This window comes from Oncorhynchus keta, chromosome 33, assembly GCF_023373465.1.
Source record: "Oncorhynchus keta strain PuntledgeMale-10-30-2019 chromosome 33, Oket_V2, whole genome shotgun sequence".
Lineage (NCBI taxonomy): Eukaryota > Metazoa > Chordata > Actinopteri > Salmoniformes > Salmonidae > Oncorhynchus > Oncorhynchus keta.
This window is the reverse complement of record NC_068453.1, coordinates 8,690,113-8,706,736: the sequence shown is the minus strand read 5'-3', so window position 1 is coordinate 8,706,736 and position 16,624 is coordinate 8,690,113. Positions and strand designations below refer to the sequence as shown.

General features: G+C 44.7%; 1 protein-coding gene across 1 annotated transcript in view; it reads left to right on the top strand.

Moving 5' to 3' along the window:
- LOC118366169 (putative helicase mov-10-B.1) overlaps positions 1 to 16,624 on the top strand; it is a 39,655-nt gene that overhangs the window by 20,181 nt on the left and 2,850 nt on the right. Inside the window, exons 12-21 of the mRNA XM_052491806.1 lie at positions 2,745 to 2,941; positions 3,028 to 3,125; positions 4,466 to 4,563; positions 5,008 to 5,106; positions 5,268 to 5,376; positions 6,257 to 6,374; positions 6,596 to 6,787; positions 8,254 to 8,325; positions 11,967 to 12,092; positions 13,337 to 13,425. Coding sequence (XP_052347766.1) covers positions 2,745 to 2,941; positions 3,028 to 3,125; positions 4,466 to 4,563; positions 5,008 to 5,106; positions 5,268 to 5,376; positions 6,257 to 6,374; positions 6,596 to 6,787; positions 8,254 to 8,325; positions 11,967 to 12,092; positions 13,337 to 13,425 — 1,198 coding nt within the window. The remainder of the gene's footprint in view (positions 1 to 2,744; positions 2,942 to 3,027; positions 3,126 to 4,465; positions 4,564 to 5,007; positions 5,107 to 5,267; positions 5,377 to 6,256; positions 6,375 to 6,595; positions 6,788 to 8,253; positions 8,326 to 11,966; positions 12,093 to 13,336; positions 13,426 to 16,624) is intronic.

Below are 16,624 nucleotides of genomic sequence, written 5' to 3'. Positions count from 1 at the left end.
AGATAGCTAGACTATTGCAGTGGCTTGCTTCCTGTCCCGGGGGTGTAATTGTACATCACATATGTCAGAGTCAAGGCCCGCGGGCCACATCCGGCCCGCGAGAAGGTTTTTTACGGCCCCTGGGATGATCTTGATTTATTATTTCTTTTACACGCACCAATACTACATTTCCCACAATGCAACGGTGACGCACCGAGCAGTAGGCTGCTTCATTTCAATATTTATTGGCACAGCAGTTGTCAGCATCACAGTAAAATTAACTTTCAGATACCCATCAAAAATGGCAAACGGAAGGTGGACACTGAGAACCGGGGTTTCAAACAAGGTGGGAGTCGGAGTATTTGTTCACGGAGGTAGCTGGAAAACCTGTGTGTCTTCTGTGTGGAGAAAGTGTGGCGGTACTGAAAGAGTATAATCTGAGACGACATTATGAAACGAAACGCGGACAAAAACAAGAATATGGACATGGAACAAAGGCTACAAAAGGCAGAGGAATTAAAACGAGGCCTCAAATCTCGACAGGCTCTGTTCAAAAGCCAAATCACAAGGCCAGGCTGCTGTCAAGGCCAGTTTTATTTTGGCAGAAGAGATCGCTAAATCAGCCCGGCCATTTACGGAGGGGGATTTCATCAAAAACTGCATGATTAAAGTTTGTGACGAAGTTTGCCCAGAAAAAAGGCAACTCTTTTTAAATGTGAGTCTGAGCAGAAACACCATTGCCGAGAGAGTAGACCAGTTGTCCATCAATCTAAAAGAGCAGCTTGTGAAAAAGGGAAAAGATTTCATTGCATATTCCTTGGCTGTGGATGAGAGCACCGACATTTCTGACATTGCCCAGTTGTCAATTTTCATCCGCGGAGTGGACTCCAGCCTAAGCGTGACAGAGGAGTTTTTGGCTTTACGTCCTATGCATGGCACAACTACGGGGCATGATTTGTATGAAGAGGTGTCAAGATGTGTAAATGAGATGGAGCTGCCTTGGGAAAAACTCGTGGGTTTGACAACCGACGGAGCACCTGCGATGTGTGGACACAGGAGCGGACTGGTGGCGAAGATACGGGAAAAGATGCAAGAGGAAAACGCGACAGGTGAGCTGACAGCTTATCATTGTATCATACACCAGGAAGCGTTAACGGTAAAGCCTTGAAAATGGAGCATGTAATGAGCATCATCACGCCAGAGCCAAAGGTTTGAATCACCGCCAGTTCAAGGCATTTCTGACGGAGTTAGAAACGGAGCATGGTGATTTGCCTTATCACACAGAGGTGCGATAAGCCAGGGAAAGGTGCTTCAAAGATGTTTCGAGCTTCGTGAGGAGATTTGTCTGTTCTTGGACAGCAAAGGGAAAGACACAACACAACTCCGAGACGAAATGTTTCTGTGTGAAATGGCTTTTCTGTGTGACATTACGAGTCATCTGAATGCAATGAACTTGCAGCTGCAGGGTCGGGATCGTGTCATCTCTGATATGTACAGTACAGTGAAGGCATTTAAACCAAACTGACTCTGTGGGAGACGAGATGCGGAAAGAAAATTTGAGCCACTTTCCCAGCTGCCAGACCATGAAAGAGAAGCTCTCTACCAGTGCGTTCCCGAGCGCACAGTTGGCTGATAAAATAGGTATGTTTGCCGCTGACTTTCGACGCCGATTTGCTGACTTTGAAGCACAAAAAGCAGGTTGGAACTGCTCGGTAACCCATTTGCTGTTGACGTGGAAAGCTCACCACCAAACCTCCAAATGGAGTTGATTGACCTCCAATGCAATGATGCACTGAGGGCAAAATATGCGGCAGTGGGTGCTGCGGAGTTCGCCCGTTTCCTCCCGACACAATGCCCCAGCTGCGCATCCAGGCTGCTCAAACGTTGTCTATGTTTGGCAGCACATACCTGTGTGAACAACTGTTTTCTTTGATGAACTTGAACAAAACATCACACAGAAGTCGACTTACTGCTGAACACCTCCACTCAATTCTGAGGATTTCCTCAGCTCAGAGCCTTACCCCGAACATTGATGAACTTGTGGAAAAGATGGGACACCACCAAGTATCACCCTCAACCTCAAACAAGTGAACATTACTGTGCAATCACATATTTAGAGTTTTTACTCAGTTCAAGTTTAAAAGTTAAAGTTTAATATTTGTTTTCACTGCATGTTACTTCTCCTTAAACAAAGTGTTGTTTTTGATTAATAGATTTTTGCACTTTATTTTATTGTATTTCAATCCAATTATATTTTTAAAATATTTCAGTTGAGTGGATGATAGAAAATTGCTATTATTGTTTTTTTCTTTGAAGTAAATTTAGCCCACTTTTGCTAAAATAGAAAATATAGGCTACTGATGGTGCCTTGAATACCGGTTTCTTTCATTTAATGTTCATGTTATGGGGATTTTTATATAAAGGAAATTTGTCTTTTGTGTCTGTTGAAAATTAAAGATTACTGACAGAGCCATAAGAAAATATTGCTTTATTTATCTGATCATATTGGAATATATTTGTTAGGTTTTCAGTAGGTTCAATTAGGTTCACTAGACTATATGCGTCATTTAAAAATTTTTCAATGAACATTCGAACAGTCCGGCCCTCGGCTTGTAGCTAAATTTTTTATTTGGCCCTCCGTCCATTTGACTTTGACACCCCTGTTGTACATCAAGCTGCCTCGCGCTACAGAAACAGGAGATGGTCTCATGCCTTATGAGCAGTTCTGACTTACTTACTAACGCTGTGTGTGTTTGTTCCCCCAGGTAAGACTGTAACAGTGGTTGAAGCCATCAAACAGGTGCTGAAGACACAGAGTCACGCCCACATCCTGGCGTGCGCTCCGTCCAATAGCGCGGCAGACCTGCTGGCTCTGAAGCTTCTAGAACACCTGGAACACAGGAAACTGTTCCGGATGTACGCCGCATCCCGTAACCCCGAAGATGTGCCCAATGATATACGGGTGTGTGTGAGTGAGTGTGTACATCAGTGTGAGGTTTGTATTTTGTGTGTATGTAACACCTCTCTCGTGTGTTTGTTTCTCTTCAGGACTGCTGTAACCTGGGTCAGGATTGCTTTGTGTTTCCCTGTAAAGAGGAACTGATGAAGTACAGCATGGTGGTCACCACCCTAATCACTGCCGGACGGTAAGGATAGCCGCTAGTCGCTAACACTGGAAATCCCCATAGGAAAATGCTACACTAGGGTAACGCAAGATCATAATCAACACTCTGCTCCATGCAGGACAGTAAGGATATTCACTAGCCGCTAACACCTGAGTTCCCCATAGACCAGTGGTAACCAACCTTTTCTGAGTCAAGATCACTTACGCAGTCAGAAAGCAAGCCCAGATCTGCTGTTCAGATTTGATTTTTAAACATGACTTAAATGTAAACATATGCAACATTTAACCTAATAAAAACAGTTCTGTAGGAATGAGCCTAATACATTATCACAGCATATTGGCTATATGCTTGGCCTGCCAATATTGTTCTTCTCAGACCATATTATATTTTAAAACTCGAGCTTTGATGACAAAATAGATCAGTTGTTGTATCACTTGCGAGGCACAGCTGAGTATAAATAGAAATAATTCGCTTTTTTATTTTACTGGACTGATGGTACCTGCATCTGATGGTCAGTTTCAGCAGAGGAAAGGAGAGAGCAGCAGACTGTCTGCCTCTCACTGTCCCTGCTCTCTCCTTTCCTCCGGTGAGACTGACCAGAGAAAGGGGGGGGGACACAGTCTTCCACCTGATGGCACCGCAAATGTTTCTGCCTCGTACAAATTCATGTTCCTATGACCAGGAAAAGTGAAATATTCCTTGATATTGAAATAGACACAACGAGCTGCTAATTATACAAATGCAGGCCTATCGCTACAGCTTAGCTAATAATGAATTGCAGCTGCAGCACGAGGGGAAGTAGGGACAAGCGCATTTACTGTTTTGTAACTGTTGAATGAAAACAGTTGCTGAATTAAAAACTTAAACAGTAACTCACTGAAGCTCTGCTGTATTATCAAATCTCACGTAGGCTCGTACCAGATTTTGCTGTGTGGTCGTGGAAGTTGTACTAGGTACAGTGATTTGAGCTATCCGACTGGCCAGCACAGTAGACGCACTTGATTTAGCCATAGTTCCAGGTCCACCCGGTAGGGGGAATTTGTCCCTTCAGGCAAATGAAATGGTTTACATGAGAACACTTTACCTCCCCGACACGCATGGCTTCTGAATCAAGTGCACCTACTGCCAGAAGCGCAAGATGAATTAAAAAAGGAAAAATAGGACAGCACGCCTTTATAGTTGACTTTTCTACAGAAAGGTGTGTTGATCGACGAGGAGTGCCTTGAAGATGCCAGTCAATTGTCAATGACCGTTAGGTGGCCACTGCCACAGAGAGATGCTAATACTATGAATCCCCATAGCGAGACACTAATGCTAAGCTAACTTTTGTCCTCTCTGTCTGTCTCGTATGTGTTCTCCAGGTTGGTGACAGGTGGTGTTCCTCCAGGTCATTTCAGTCACGTGTTTGTTGACGAGGCGGGACACGCCGTTGAAACGGAGACCATCATATCACTGGCTGGTGAGAGAGGGATGGATGAGGGGGGAGGGGGCTTAATGCTGATTGGCTGAAAGCCGTGGTATATCAGACCGTATAACACAGGTATTACATAACCATTTATTTTTACTGCTGTAATTAAGTTGGTAACCAGTTTATAATAGCAATAAGGCACCTCAGGGGTATGTGATATATGGCCAATATAGCACGGCTAATGGCTGTGTCCAGGCACTTGGCGTTGTGTTGTGCTTAAGATAAGCCCTTAGCCGTGGCATATAGGCCAAATACCCCACCCCCTATTGCCTTATTGCATCATGGGTAAATTGTGACTGATCTACAAATAATCATTATTATCTATTTACGAAGGAAGGTGATTTGAAGATCAGGCAGTCACCTGCACTGTCGGCTGCAATGTCAAACAAGCCCAATAATTTGTGTGTGTGTGTGTGTGTGTGTTTGTGTGTGTAGGGCTGCTCCAACCAGAGACGGGTCAGGTGGTTCTAGCTGGAGACCCTAAACAGCTGGGACCCATCCTCCGGTCTCCTCTGGCTCTGAAATACGGCATGGGTCAGTTCCTCTTCTTTTCACTCCTTCTTCCTCTACTTCCACCAAATTCTTTGTCCTCTTATTCCTCTCCCTACTCCTTGAAAATCCTTTGACATAGAAGAGCAGATTGTAGAAGCCGCTTATGATTCCGAGGACTCGCTCTCTCCCGATCTATCTCTTAGGTGTGTCTCTGTTGGAGAGGCTGATGAAGGATGTGTCTCTGTATCAGAAGGAGGAGGAGAATGGAGTGTTTAACAACTGCTACGTCACCAAACTACTGAGAAACTACAGGTATGGAAGCTCTCCTGATCAGGCTGGTTTAATGAGGCCAGCACAAGCACTTTGGGAGATAAGGACAAGCGTTGGAACTAGGGATGCAAATTTTGGTCCATTTTGCCGCCGGCTAACCGACCCTGATTAACCGGTCAACAAACGGTTACATTTATTTCCCAAACAGTAAAATGACGTGACCAACAGAAAATGCTATGTATGCATACAAGAAACTGACATTTTTCATAAAGAGCTTAATGGAAACGTGCAATAATATAGCAATAAAACGTCATTTTCAAACATTTTGCCAAAATTGAATTTGGGGGGGGGAAGACCGTTCTAAACAGCACACCTAATGCGAGCGGTGCCATATGTGACAGAGATGAAAATCTCCTTTCGAAACATATCTAATAGCAACAAGTAGGATTTGTTGCTGATATGTGTAGGATTGTGCCTTTTGGTTTCTGGACAATGAAAGAAAGTTCATATGAAAACCAATAGAGTACCACAGTATGAGTCATAATACCCATAAAACCTAGCAGTCAAACAAGGAAATGGTTCCAATCGTTTTTCCAACATTCATTTTAGAAACACTTCAAATCAGGGCTGTGTTTCGTGTAGGCTTACCCTGGCGTGACGTTTTGATAACCGTGTAAATCTCTACTAGGACAAGGTGACTTCTCAATATATTAGCTTATTTAGATTTTGTATGCTGTGTGCGTGAGAAATAACATGCATGGCGAATTAACGAAAATACACACACGGCAATTTAGTAACACAAAAGTATGCTAATGAACCTATAGGCCGATAAGCATGACCAGTAAAATATATATTTTTGTTAACCGTTAGCATCCCTAATTGAAACTGTGTTTCCTTTCATTATATCTCCCTCCCTCTCCAGGTCTCATCCCTCTATCCTGAAGGTGCCTAACGAGTTGTTCTATGAGGAGGAGCTACAGGTGTTTGCTAACGAGATGATCCGGAACTCCTACTGCAACTGGGAATACCTGCCTCAGAAGGTACACAGACAAACACACGTTCTCTGAGGTCTCAGCGTAAATCCCAACACCGTTTTAAACCAACAAGGAGCACCATCGAGGACCACTTTGGAAATGTGTGTTTTTAATTCATGCTTACATGTGTCATCCTCTGGGACGAAATGCACATCTTGTGGGCCAAAAAAAGACTTGATTCAATTAATTTAATCTTAATATCCTGCTAAGCATTGGTTTACCCCCAGAATTTCCCGGTGGTGTTCCATGGTGTAGCTGGTCGTGATGAGCGGGAGGCTACCAGTCCGTCTTTCTTTAACGTGGCGGAGATCGAGGTGCTGATGGATTACCTCAAGAAGCTGCTGCAGGGGCAGGGCAAGAGGGGCCTCGCCACAATCTCACCCAAAGACATTGGTATCATCGCCCCCTATAGAAAACAGGTGGGACTACACCCTATAGGATATAATATACTTGAACATAAATATAAACACAACATGCAACCATTTCAAAGATTTTACTGAGTTACAGTTCATAAAAGGAAATCCGTCAATTGAAATGAATTCTTTAGGCCCTAATCTATGGATTTCACATGACTGAATACATATGTGCATCTGTTGGTCACAGATGTCTTAGAAATAAGTTAGGGGTGTGGGTCAGAAGAATAGTCAGTATCTGGTGTGACCACCATTTGCCTCATACAGCGTGACACATCTCCTTCGCATAGAGATGATAGAGGTGATCAGGCTGTTGATTGTGGAATGTTGTCCCACTCCTCAATGGCTGTGCGAAGTTGCTGGATATTGGCGGGAATTGGAATACTCGGTCATACACGTCGATTCAGAGCATCCCAAACATGCTCAATGGGTGACTTGTCTGGTGAGTATGAAGGCCTTGCCATGGAAGTACTGGGACATTTTCAGCTTCCGGGAATTGTGTACAGATCCTTGCAACATGGGGCCGTGCATTATCATGCTGAAACACGAGGTGATGGCGGTAGATGAATGGCACGACAATGGGCCTCAGGATCTCGTCTCGGTATTTCTGTGCATTCAAATTGCCAATTGTGTTCGTTGTCCGTAGCTTATGAATGCCCGTACCATGACCCTACAATGGGGTACTCAGTTCACAATGTTGACATCAGCAAACCGCTCCCCCACACGACTCAAAGTTGTGCACAAAATTTGCGGAAATACTATTTTTGTGCGTATGGAAGATTTTCGCAATCCTTTTATTTCAGCTCATGAAACATGGGACCATGACTTTACATGTTGCGTTTATATTTTTGTTCAGTGTGTATATATAACTCTTACCATATATAATATATACAACCCTAACCCTATAGAGGGCCTGGCACACACTATAAGATAAAATATATAGAGTATAACTCATAAAGCTATAATAGGAGTTGTAGAAATGTGAGTTGTAGATCTGTCATTCTCATTGAAACCCTGTCTTAAGAAGCGGTAGATCAGTACTTTGTGTGCAATTTTATGCTTCCTGTTCTTACGTTTTTGTTTTTGTGTCTCGTACTTCCAGTTTTGTACACCAGCTTCAAAAGCTATTTTTGGATATGGAAAATATATTTCACAGCGGTTTAGATGGTACAATGATGCTCTATTCAATGACTGCTTGTTTTGTGACATAAATTGAAATGATGCACACTATTAGAATTTTAGCAACCAGGAAATGGCGGAGTAATTTCTTCATAGTGCACCTTTTACCATACAGGGCCACAGGGCTGCATCTTTCAAAACGCATTGGAGGAGGCGGTGCAAGGAAGGGACCTCAGATCCTCTCCTCCAATGTGTTTTGAGTGGAATTGAGGTAACAAGGATTTGATGGCTACAGAGGCAGCAGTTGTAAAGCCCTGCCGTAGCTCATATAGAATGTTTGTTTCTGTGTGAAGGTGGAGAAGATCCGTAAAGCCTTGAAGACGCTGGAGAAAGACTTCAAGTCGACCAGCATCAAAGACCTGAAGGTACGGAGACATTACTAAATCAATCTCTTTCTTTCTCTGTCTCTCTCTCTGGGCAATTCCACAGTAAGAGTGATGCTGAGAATTTTTTTCACTTTAAAATGTATGCCAAACAAAAACCAATGATTGCAAAGTTAAACAATCCACATTGACTTGAAAAACAGTGCAGATGCTAAGTTTGGTAAAAGAATGACGGCACCAACAGCCAAACCGTCATTCTGTTTTTCAAGTAAATGTGTATCTGTAATATGTTCTGTGGAAATTGTTAAATGTGGTCCTTGTGCAAAAAGATGTATGGTTTGTTTACCTTTGCAATCATAGTTTTTTTTGGTTTAATATACATTTTTATGTACACAAACTCTGTGGAATTCTCTCTCTCTCTCGACCCTTTCCCTCCTGTATCAATAATTTCCCTTCATCCTATCTCTCTCTCTCTCTCTCTCTCTCTTCACTACTGAATCTCTTCACTACTGAATCTCTGTCACTGTTATCTTTAACTCTTTATATTTGTGGTAATAGGCCTATATTGACCATTAAAATGGTTCAAACAGAATAAATATGAGAAGTATATGCACACCCCCCCACCAGGTTTCTGATCACTACTTTGTTTCCTTTTCTGTCCCCCTCTCCGCCAACCCTACCCACTCAGCCCCTGCCCAGATGCTCATGCGCTGTCGCTCTCTCTCTCTCCCCCACACTGCTCTCTCCTCTTCTCCTTTTTGTTAAATCTCCCTCCTGTTTCCTGATTCTGCCTCTTCGACCCTACTCTCCTCTTTCCGCTTCCTATGACAGTCCCCTTTCCTCCTGTCTGGCTCGACCCTCTCCTCCTGCTCCATGGCTGAGTGACTGATTGCATGCTTACAGAACAGGAGGAAAACTAAACTTCCAGAGGACCTATCATCCTTTCACTCCCTCTATACCTTCTCTTCCTCTGTATCAGCGGCTAAAGCCACTTTCTAAAACTGAATTTCAAGCTTCTGCCTGTAACCATAGGAAACTCGGTTCCACCTTCTCCTCCCTCCTTAATCCTCCACCCCCCCCCTCTGTGGACCACTTTGTCAACCACTTTGAAAATAAGCTTTACGACATCTGCCCAGTCTAGTGAGGTACAGCAGCCCGACAACCTGCCCAGTCGACCCCATCTCTGGAGACCTTCTCACTTCCCTCATCAACTCATCCCGTAACAATTGGCTGCATCCCGTCTGACTCTTTCGCTATCTCTATAAGAACGATGTTCTTGACCCTAACCAGTCAGGCTTCAAGACGGGTCACTCGACCGTGGTTGCTCTCCTCTGTCACAGAGGCTCGCCGCACTGCCAAAGCGGACTCTCTCTCCTTGGTTCTCATCCTTCTAGATCTGCTGCCTTAGACACCGTGAACCATCAGATTATCCTCTCCACCCTCTCAGGTCTGGGCGTCTCTGCACACCCTTGGATTGCATCCTACCTGGCAGGCCGCTCCTACCAGGTGACGTGGAGAGAATCTGTGTCTGTACCACGTACTATCACTACTGGTGTCCCCCAGAGCTCAGTTCTAGGCCCTCTCCTCTTCTCTCTATATACCAAGTCACTTGGCTCCATCATATACTCACATGGTCTCTCCTATCATTGTTATGCAGATGACACTCATACCCCCCCCCCCTTCTAACACCGAGGTGGCAACATGCATCTCTGCATGCCTGGCAGATACAGTATCTCAGCTTGAATGTCTGCCCAACACCTCAAGCTCCACCTCGACAAGACTGAGTTGCTCTTCCTCCCGAGGAAAGGCCTCCCCACTCCACAACCTCTAAATCACGGTTGACAACTCCAGTGTCCCCCTCCTAGAGTGCAAAGAAACTTGGCATGGACTATTCCCTGTCGTTCTCTGCAAACATCACAGCAGTGACTCGCTCCTCCAGGTTCAATGCTTCACAACATCCGTAGAGTATGACCCCACCTCACACAGGATGTGACGCAGGTCCTAATCCAGTCATCTCCTGTCTGGACTACTGCAACTCAGTCTTGGCTGAGCTCCCCGCTTGTGCCATCAAACCTTCCCAAGTTTACCCAGCTCCTCCGCACACTCCACTGGCTTCCAGTCAAAGCTCGCATCCACTACTAGACCATGATTGTTACCTACAGAGCAGCAATAGGAACTGCCCCTCCCTACCTTCAGGCTATGCTCAAAACCTACACCTCAACCCGAGTACTCTGTTCTGCCACCTCTGGTCTCTTGCCCTCCCACCCCTACAGGAGGTCCGCTCCCGCTCAGTCCAGTCCAAGCTCTTCTCTGTTCTGTCACCCCAATGGTGGAACCAGTTTCTCCTTGAAGCTTGGACAGAGTCCCTGCCCATCTTCTGAAAACATCTGAAACCCTACCTCTACAAAGAGTATCTTAAATAATCCCACAGCACTCCTCCCGCCTCCCCCTACCCTAACACTTGCACTTTACATTTTTTTTATAAAAGCGTCTGCTTAAATAATAATCTGGATACATTCAGTAACGTAATAAGATTTTTATTTTTTTTAATGACAAGGGTTTGAATTAGACATTTCCCTGGTGTCAAGTGGCTATACCGCTCAAGTGTGGACAGTTACTAAATCATTTCAATGCACTTTTATGATTCATTCATTCATTTTTTGAGCTCTCCTAGCTGTGCCGTTGCGGTACTTAAGACGGCACACGTATTTGTTTGTTTGGGACACAACCCTGAATCCTCATCACACAAATACTGTTGTTTACGCAATACAAAAACGGTCCATTTTATAAGTCGCAATCTGGGTCAGGCGGTCATCATTTGAAATCTTGTTCTATTGCCAACATGACTAGTTAATTTATAAAATACCAACTTACAGTGCTAGGCTTTCACAAGGCAGTTCAGGGAAACGGATATAAAAAAAATTCTGTGCTTAGAATGGATTCATGAGAGCATTCAGGCGCGTGTTCCGCTGCCAATTATCTTCACAACGGAATAAATAACAGAGCGATCCTAAATGCTGATACTGTAGATGACATGAGATTTATAAGTATGGAAAGGTGAATTGCACATTTGGACTGTGTGGTTTGCTTGTTTGACATCAAAGTGGTGTTCATTATCATCCTCAATGTCTCACCTTTCAGAACACATCATGTACTCTTGAATTACAGCATTCCCCCCTTTCTCAGACAACATAAACGTTGCGTTAGGGATTTTGGGGCATTTTGTTGTTGTGCTTGGTGCTCACATTTAGAGCGTCTGTCAGTTGAATCCCGTAGAGCGCTTTAAAGCGGAGACCCTGAGGTCTGACATAATGTGTTGCATGTTACTGTACAGCCACTGTGTTCCAAGTTAGGCACTTATCAGTGACCAGGTCTGACGTTTTCAACCCATATACGGGTTGTGAGTGTAAAGGGCTACGGATGTTAGCGGTGGCTAATTAAAACTAAATAAGTCAATTGTTTCACCCCACAGTTAGCCAGGATGTTTAGCTAACAGCTAGCTAAAGTGGTTTACAGTTTGGTAGCAATCTCCCCTACACTCTCTTCTGCTCGCTACGGTAGTGCTGCCATGTCAAGAACATGTTGTTTACAATGAGCTATTGTGACGCACCTTCCATGTGTTTTGTGAGGCATGTGTGTGCGGGGCCGTGTACGGAGCTAAACGGTGTGTGCGTGTCTGTTAGGTGGGGTCAGTGGAGGAGTTCCAGGGTCAGGAGAGGAGGGTGATCCTGGTCTCGACGGTCCGCAGCAGCGCAGAGTACGTCCAGACAGACCAATACTTCAGCCTTGGTTTCGTCAAAAATGAGAAGGTACATGCATACACACACTTAATATACCATTTCAAGAGTACTTCCAGCATTAAAACAACGGGTAGGTGATTTTTCAATTGAGCAATATGTATTTCAATAAACCCAACACAAACAAACACTTTTCGACAACAAAAATATGCTTCAGCAAAAATGACTAATCAGTCTACAAGTAATGCAATTCAACGCATAGTTTTCACAAACACAAATATTCCATAAAGAATCGTCAATTGGACCAATAAAAAAGCAGTCCGGATGGGCCTGGATACATTTAACCATGCTCAAATTCATAGACAAAGCTATGGATGCAAGGACTGACCAGCCATTCTATCAAAATGATAGTTTGAACTGTGTTTTGAGGCTATACAGTGTTTGTTTTGTATTTGCATTGTTTACAAGTATTTGAGTAAAACAAGCTTATATTTTAGTTTCTGATGGGGTACGCAATTGAACTAAGCCCATGAGGCATTTGAAACTGATTCTTCAAGAATCAGCTCTAGCAGGACAGAGGTTTGACGAACTGACTTGTTGGAAAGGTGGCATCCTATGAAGGTGCCACATTGAAAGTCACGGAGCTCTTCAGTAAGGCCATTCTACTGCCAATGTTTGTCTATGGAGATTGCATGGCTGTGGCCTCGATTTTACACACCTGTCAGCAACAGGTGTGGCTGAACGAGCTGAGTCCACAAATATCTTTCACACAATACTTTTGTGCGTATAATACATTTTCGGGCGCACTTCTTAAAGCGGTAGTGCTCATTTTAGGCCACATCTATCGTTCATACAAAATTGAATTATTTAAACAGGGCTGAGAATTATTTCATATAATTTCTCCATGGTGATTTTTCATAATATCACTTGTGCACTGTTATGTGGCAGTGTCACAGTGTACTGTACTGCACACACAGCACGCACACACACAACATGTGTTGTGAACCAGTGGTTCCTAAATTTGGGGTTTGGACCCTATATGGGATCCCCTGAGAAAATCTGTAATCTTATCAAACAAATAACTTTTCTCGCTTCAAATTGGTATAGAACACAACCTTTTAGTATCAACTAAGGGCCTTTTACACTATTAGAATGCACTTTTGTGGCATTATGTGTTGGGGACAGCCTGCAGGACCTAAAATTGACTGAATATGAACACACAGCGTTCACGAAGGATTTTAATTTTGTGCATAAACAGTTTGATCTACACACACACACCACAGTGACAGTGCTGACCTCCTGCTCTCTGTGTCCAGAGGTTCAACGTGGCGGTGACCAGAGCCAAAGCCCTGCTGATTGTGGTGGGAAACCCCTTAGTGCTGCGAGGAGACCCCACCTGGGGCAGGTACGTACTGACCCTAACCCGAGTGGAGCAGGGGTCTAAGGCACTGCATCTCAGTGCTAGAGGCGTCACTACAGACCCTGGCATGATCCCGGGCTGTATCACAACCGGCCGTGATCGGGAGTCCCATAGGGCGGTGCTCAATTGGCCCAGCGTCATCCGGGTTAGGGGAGGGTTTGGCCGGGGTAGGCCGTCATTGTAAAATAAGAATGTTCTTAACTGACTTGCCTAGTTAAATGAAGGTTAAATAAATCAAATCAAATTTTATTTGTCACATACACATGGTTAGCAGATGTTAATGCGAGTGTAGCGAAATGCTTGTGCTTCTAGTTCCGACAATGCAGTAATAACCAACAAGTAATCTAACTAACAATTCCAAAACTACTGTCTTATACACACAAGTGTAGGGGGATAAAGAATATGTACATAAAGATATATGAATGAGTGATGGTACAGAGCGGCATAGGCAAGATACAGTAGATGGTATCGAGTACAGTGTATATACATATGAGATGAGTATGTAAACAAAGTGGCATAGTTAAAGTGGCTAGTGATACATGTATTACATAAAGATGCAGTAGATGATATAGAGTAGAGTATTTGTATACATATGAGATGAATAATGTAGGGTATGTCAACATTATATTAGGTAGCATTGTTTAAAGTGGCTAGTGATATATTTTACATCATTTCCCATCAATTCCCATTATTAAAGTGGCTGGAGTTGAGTCAGTGTGTTGGCAGCAGCCACTCAATGTTAGTGGTGGCTGTTTAACAGTCTGATGGCCTTGAGATAGAAGCTGTTTTTCAGTCTCTCGGTCCCAGCTTTGTTGCACCTGTACTGACCTCGCCTTCTGGATGATAGCGGGGTGAACAGGCAGTGGCTCGGGTGGTTGTTGTCCTTGATGATCTTTATGGCCTTCCTGTGACATCGGGTGGTGTAGGTGTCCTGGAGGGCAGGTAGTTTGCCCCCGGTGATGCGTTGTGCAGACCTCACTACCCTCTGGTGAGCCTTACGGTTGTGGGCGGAGCAGTTGCCGTACCAGGCGGTGATACAGCCCGCCAGAATGCTCTCGATTGTGCATCTGTAGAAGTTTGTGAGTGCTTTTGGTGAATTGGTGAATTTCTTCAGCCTCCTGAGGTTGAAGAGGCGCTGCTGCGCTTTCTTCACAATGCTGTCTGTGTGGGTGGACCAATTCAGTTTGTCTGTGATGTGTATGCCGAGGAACTTAAAACTTACTACCCTCTCCACTACTGTTCCATCGATGTGGATAGGGGGGTGTTCCCTCTGCTGTTTCCTGAAGTCCACAATCATCTCCTTAGTTTTGTTGACGTTGAGTGTGAGGTTATTTTCCTGACACCACACTCCGAGGGCCCTCACCTCCTCCCTGTAGGCCGTCTCGTCGTTGTTGGTAATCAAGCCTACCACTGTTGTGTCGTCCGCAAACCTGATGATTGAGTTGGAGGCGTGTGTGGCCACGCAGTCGTGGGTGAACAGAGAGTACAGGAGAGGGCTCAGAACGCACCCTTGTGGGGCCCCAGTGTTGAGGATCAGCGGGGTGGAGATGTTGTTGCCTACCCTCACCACCTGGGGGCGGCCCGTCAGGAAGTCCAGTACCCAGTTGCACAGGGCGGGGTCGAGACCCAAGGTCCCGAACTTGATGACGAGCTTGGAGGGTACTATGGTGTTAAATGCCGAGCTGTAGTCGATGAACAGCATTCTCACATAGGTATTCCTCTTGTCCAGATTGGTTAGGGTAGTGTGCAGTGTGGTTGAGATTGCATCGTCTGTGGACCTATTTGGGCGTTAAGCAAATTGGAGTGGGTCTAGGGTGTCAGGTAGGGTGGAGGTGATATGGTCCTTGACTAGTCTCTCAAAGCACTTCATGATGACTGAAGTGAGTGCTACGGGGCGGTAGTCGTTTAGCTCAGTTACCTTAGCTTTTTTGGGAACAGGAACAATGGTGGCCCTCTTGAAGCATGTGGGAACAGTAGACTGGGATAGGGATTGATTGAATATGTCCGTAAACACACCAGCCAGCTGGTCTGCGCATGCTCTGAGGGCGCGGCTGGGGATGCCGTCTGGGCCTGCAGCCTTGCAAGGGTTAACACGTTTAAATGTTTTACTCACCTCGGCTGCAGTGAAGGAGAGGCCGCATGTTTTGGTTGCAGGTCGTGTCAGTGGCACTGTATTGTCCTCAAAGCGGGCAAAAAAGTTATTTAGTCTGCCTGGGAGCAAGACATCCTGGTCCGTGACGGGGCTGGGTTTCTTTTTGTAATCCGTGATTGACTGTAAATAAACCCTTAGGGTTGAGAGGAGACCCAACCTGGGGCAGGTATGTCCTAACCCTTAATGCTGAGAGGAGACCCCACCTGGGGCAGGTGGGTACCGACCCTAACCTTTAGTGCTGAAAGGAAACCCCACCTGGGGAAGGTAGGTACCAGTGGAGGCTCTTCAGAGGAAGAAGTGGAGGACCATATTCTTAAGTGAACTTCTAAATAAAAATAATTGAATAAAACACACTGATGTGCAATGAAGGTCCTGTTGCTCATGTGGCACAGTGTTCTAAGGCACTGCATCTCAGTGCAAGAGGCGTCACTACAGTCCCTGGTTCGAATTCAGACTGTATCACATCCGGTTGTGATTGGGAGTCCCATAGGGCGGCACACAATTGTTCCAATGTCGTCCGGGTTTAGCTGGAGTAGGCCGTCATTGTAAATAAGAATTGCCAAGAGTGTGCAAAGTAGTTATCAAGGCAAAGGGTGGCTACTTTGAAGAACCTCAAATATAAATATTCAACCACTCCACAAATGTCTTGCCAAAACTATAGTTTGTTAACAAGTCGGTTAGGACATCTACTTTGTGCATGACACAAGTAATTTTCCCAACAATTGTTTATAGACCGATTTAATTCACTGTATCACAATGCCAGTGGTTCAGAAGTTTACGTACACTAAGTTGACTATGCCTTTTGAAACAGCTTAGAAAATGATGTCACGTCTTTAGATGCTTCTGATAGGCTAATTGACATAATTTGAGTCAATTGGAGGTGTACCTGTGGATGTATTTCAAGGACTACAGTGTCTCTTTGCCTGACATCATGGGGAAATCAAAAGAAATCAGCCTTGACCTCAGAAAGAAAATTGCAGACCACCATGGGACCACGCAGCAGTCATACTGCTCAGGAAGGAGACACGTTCT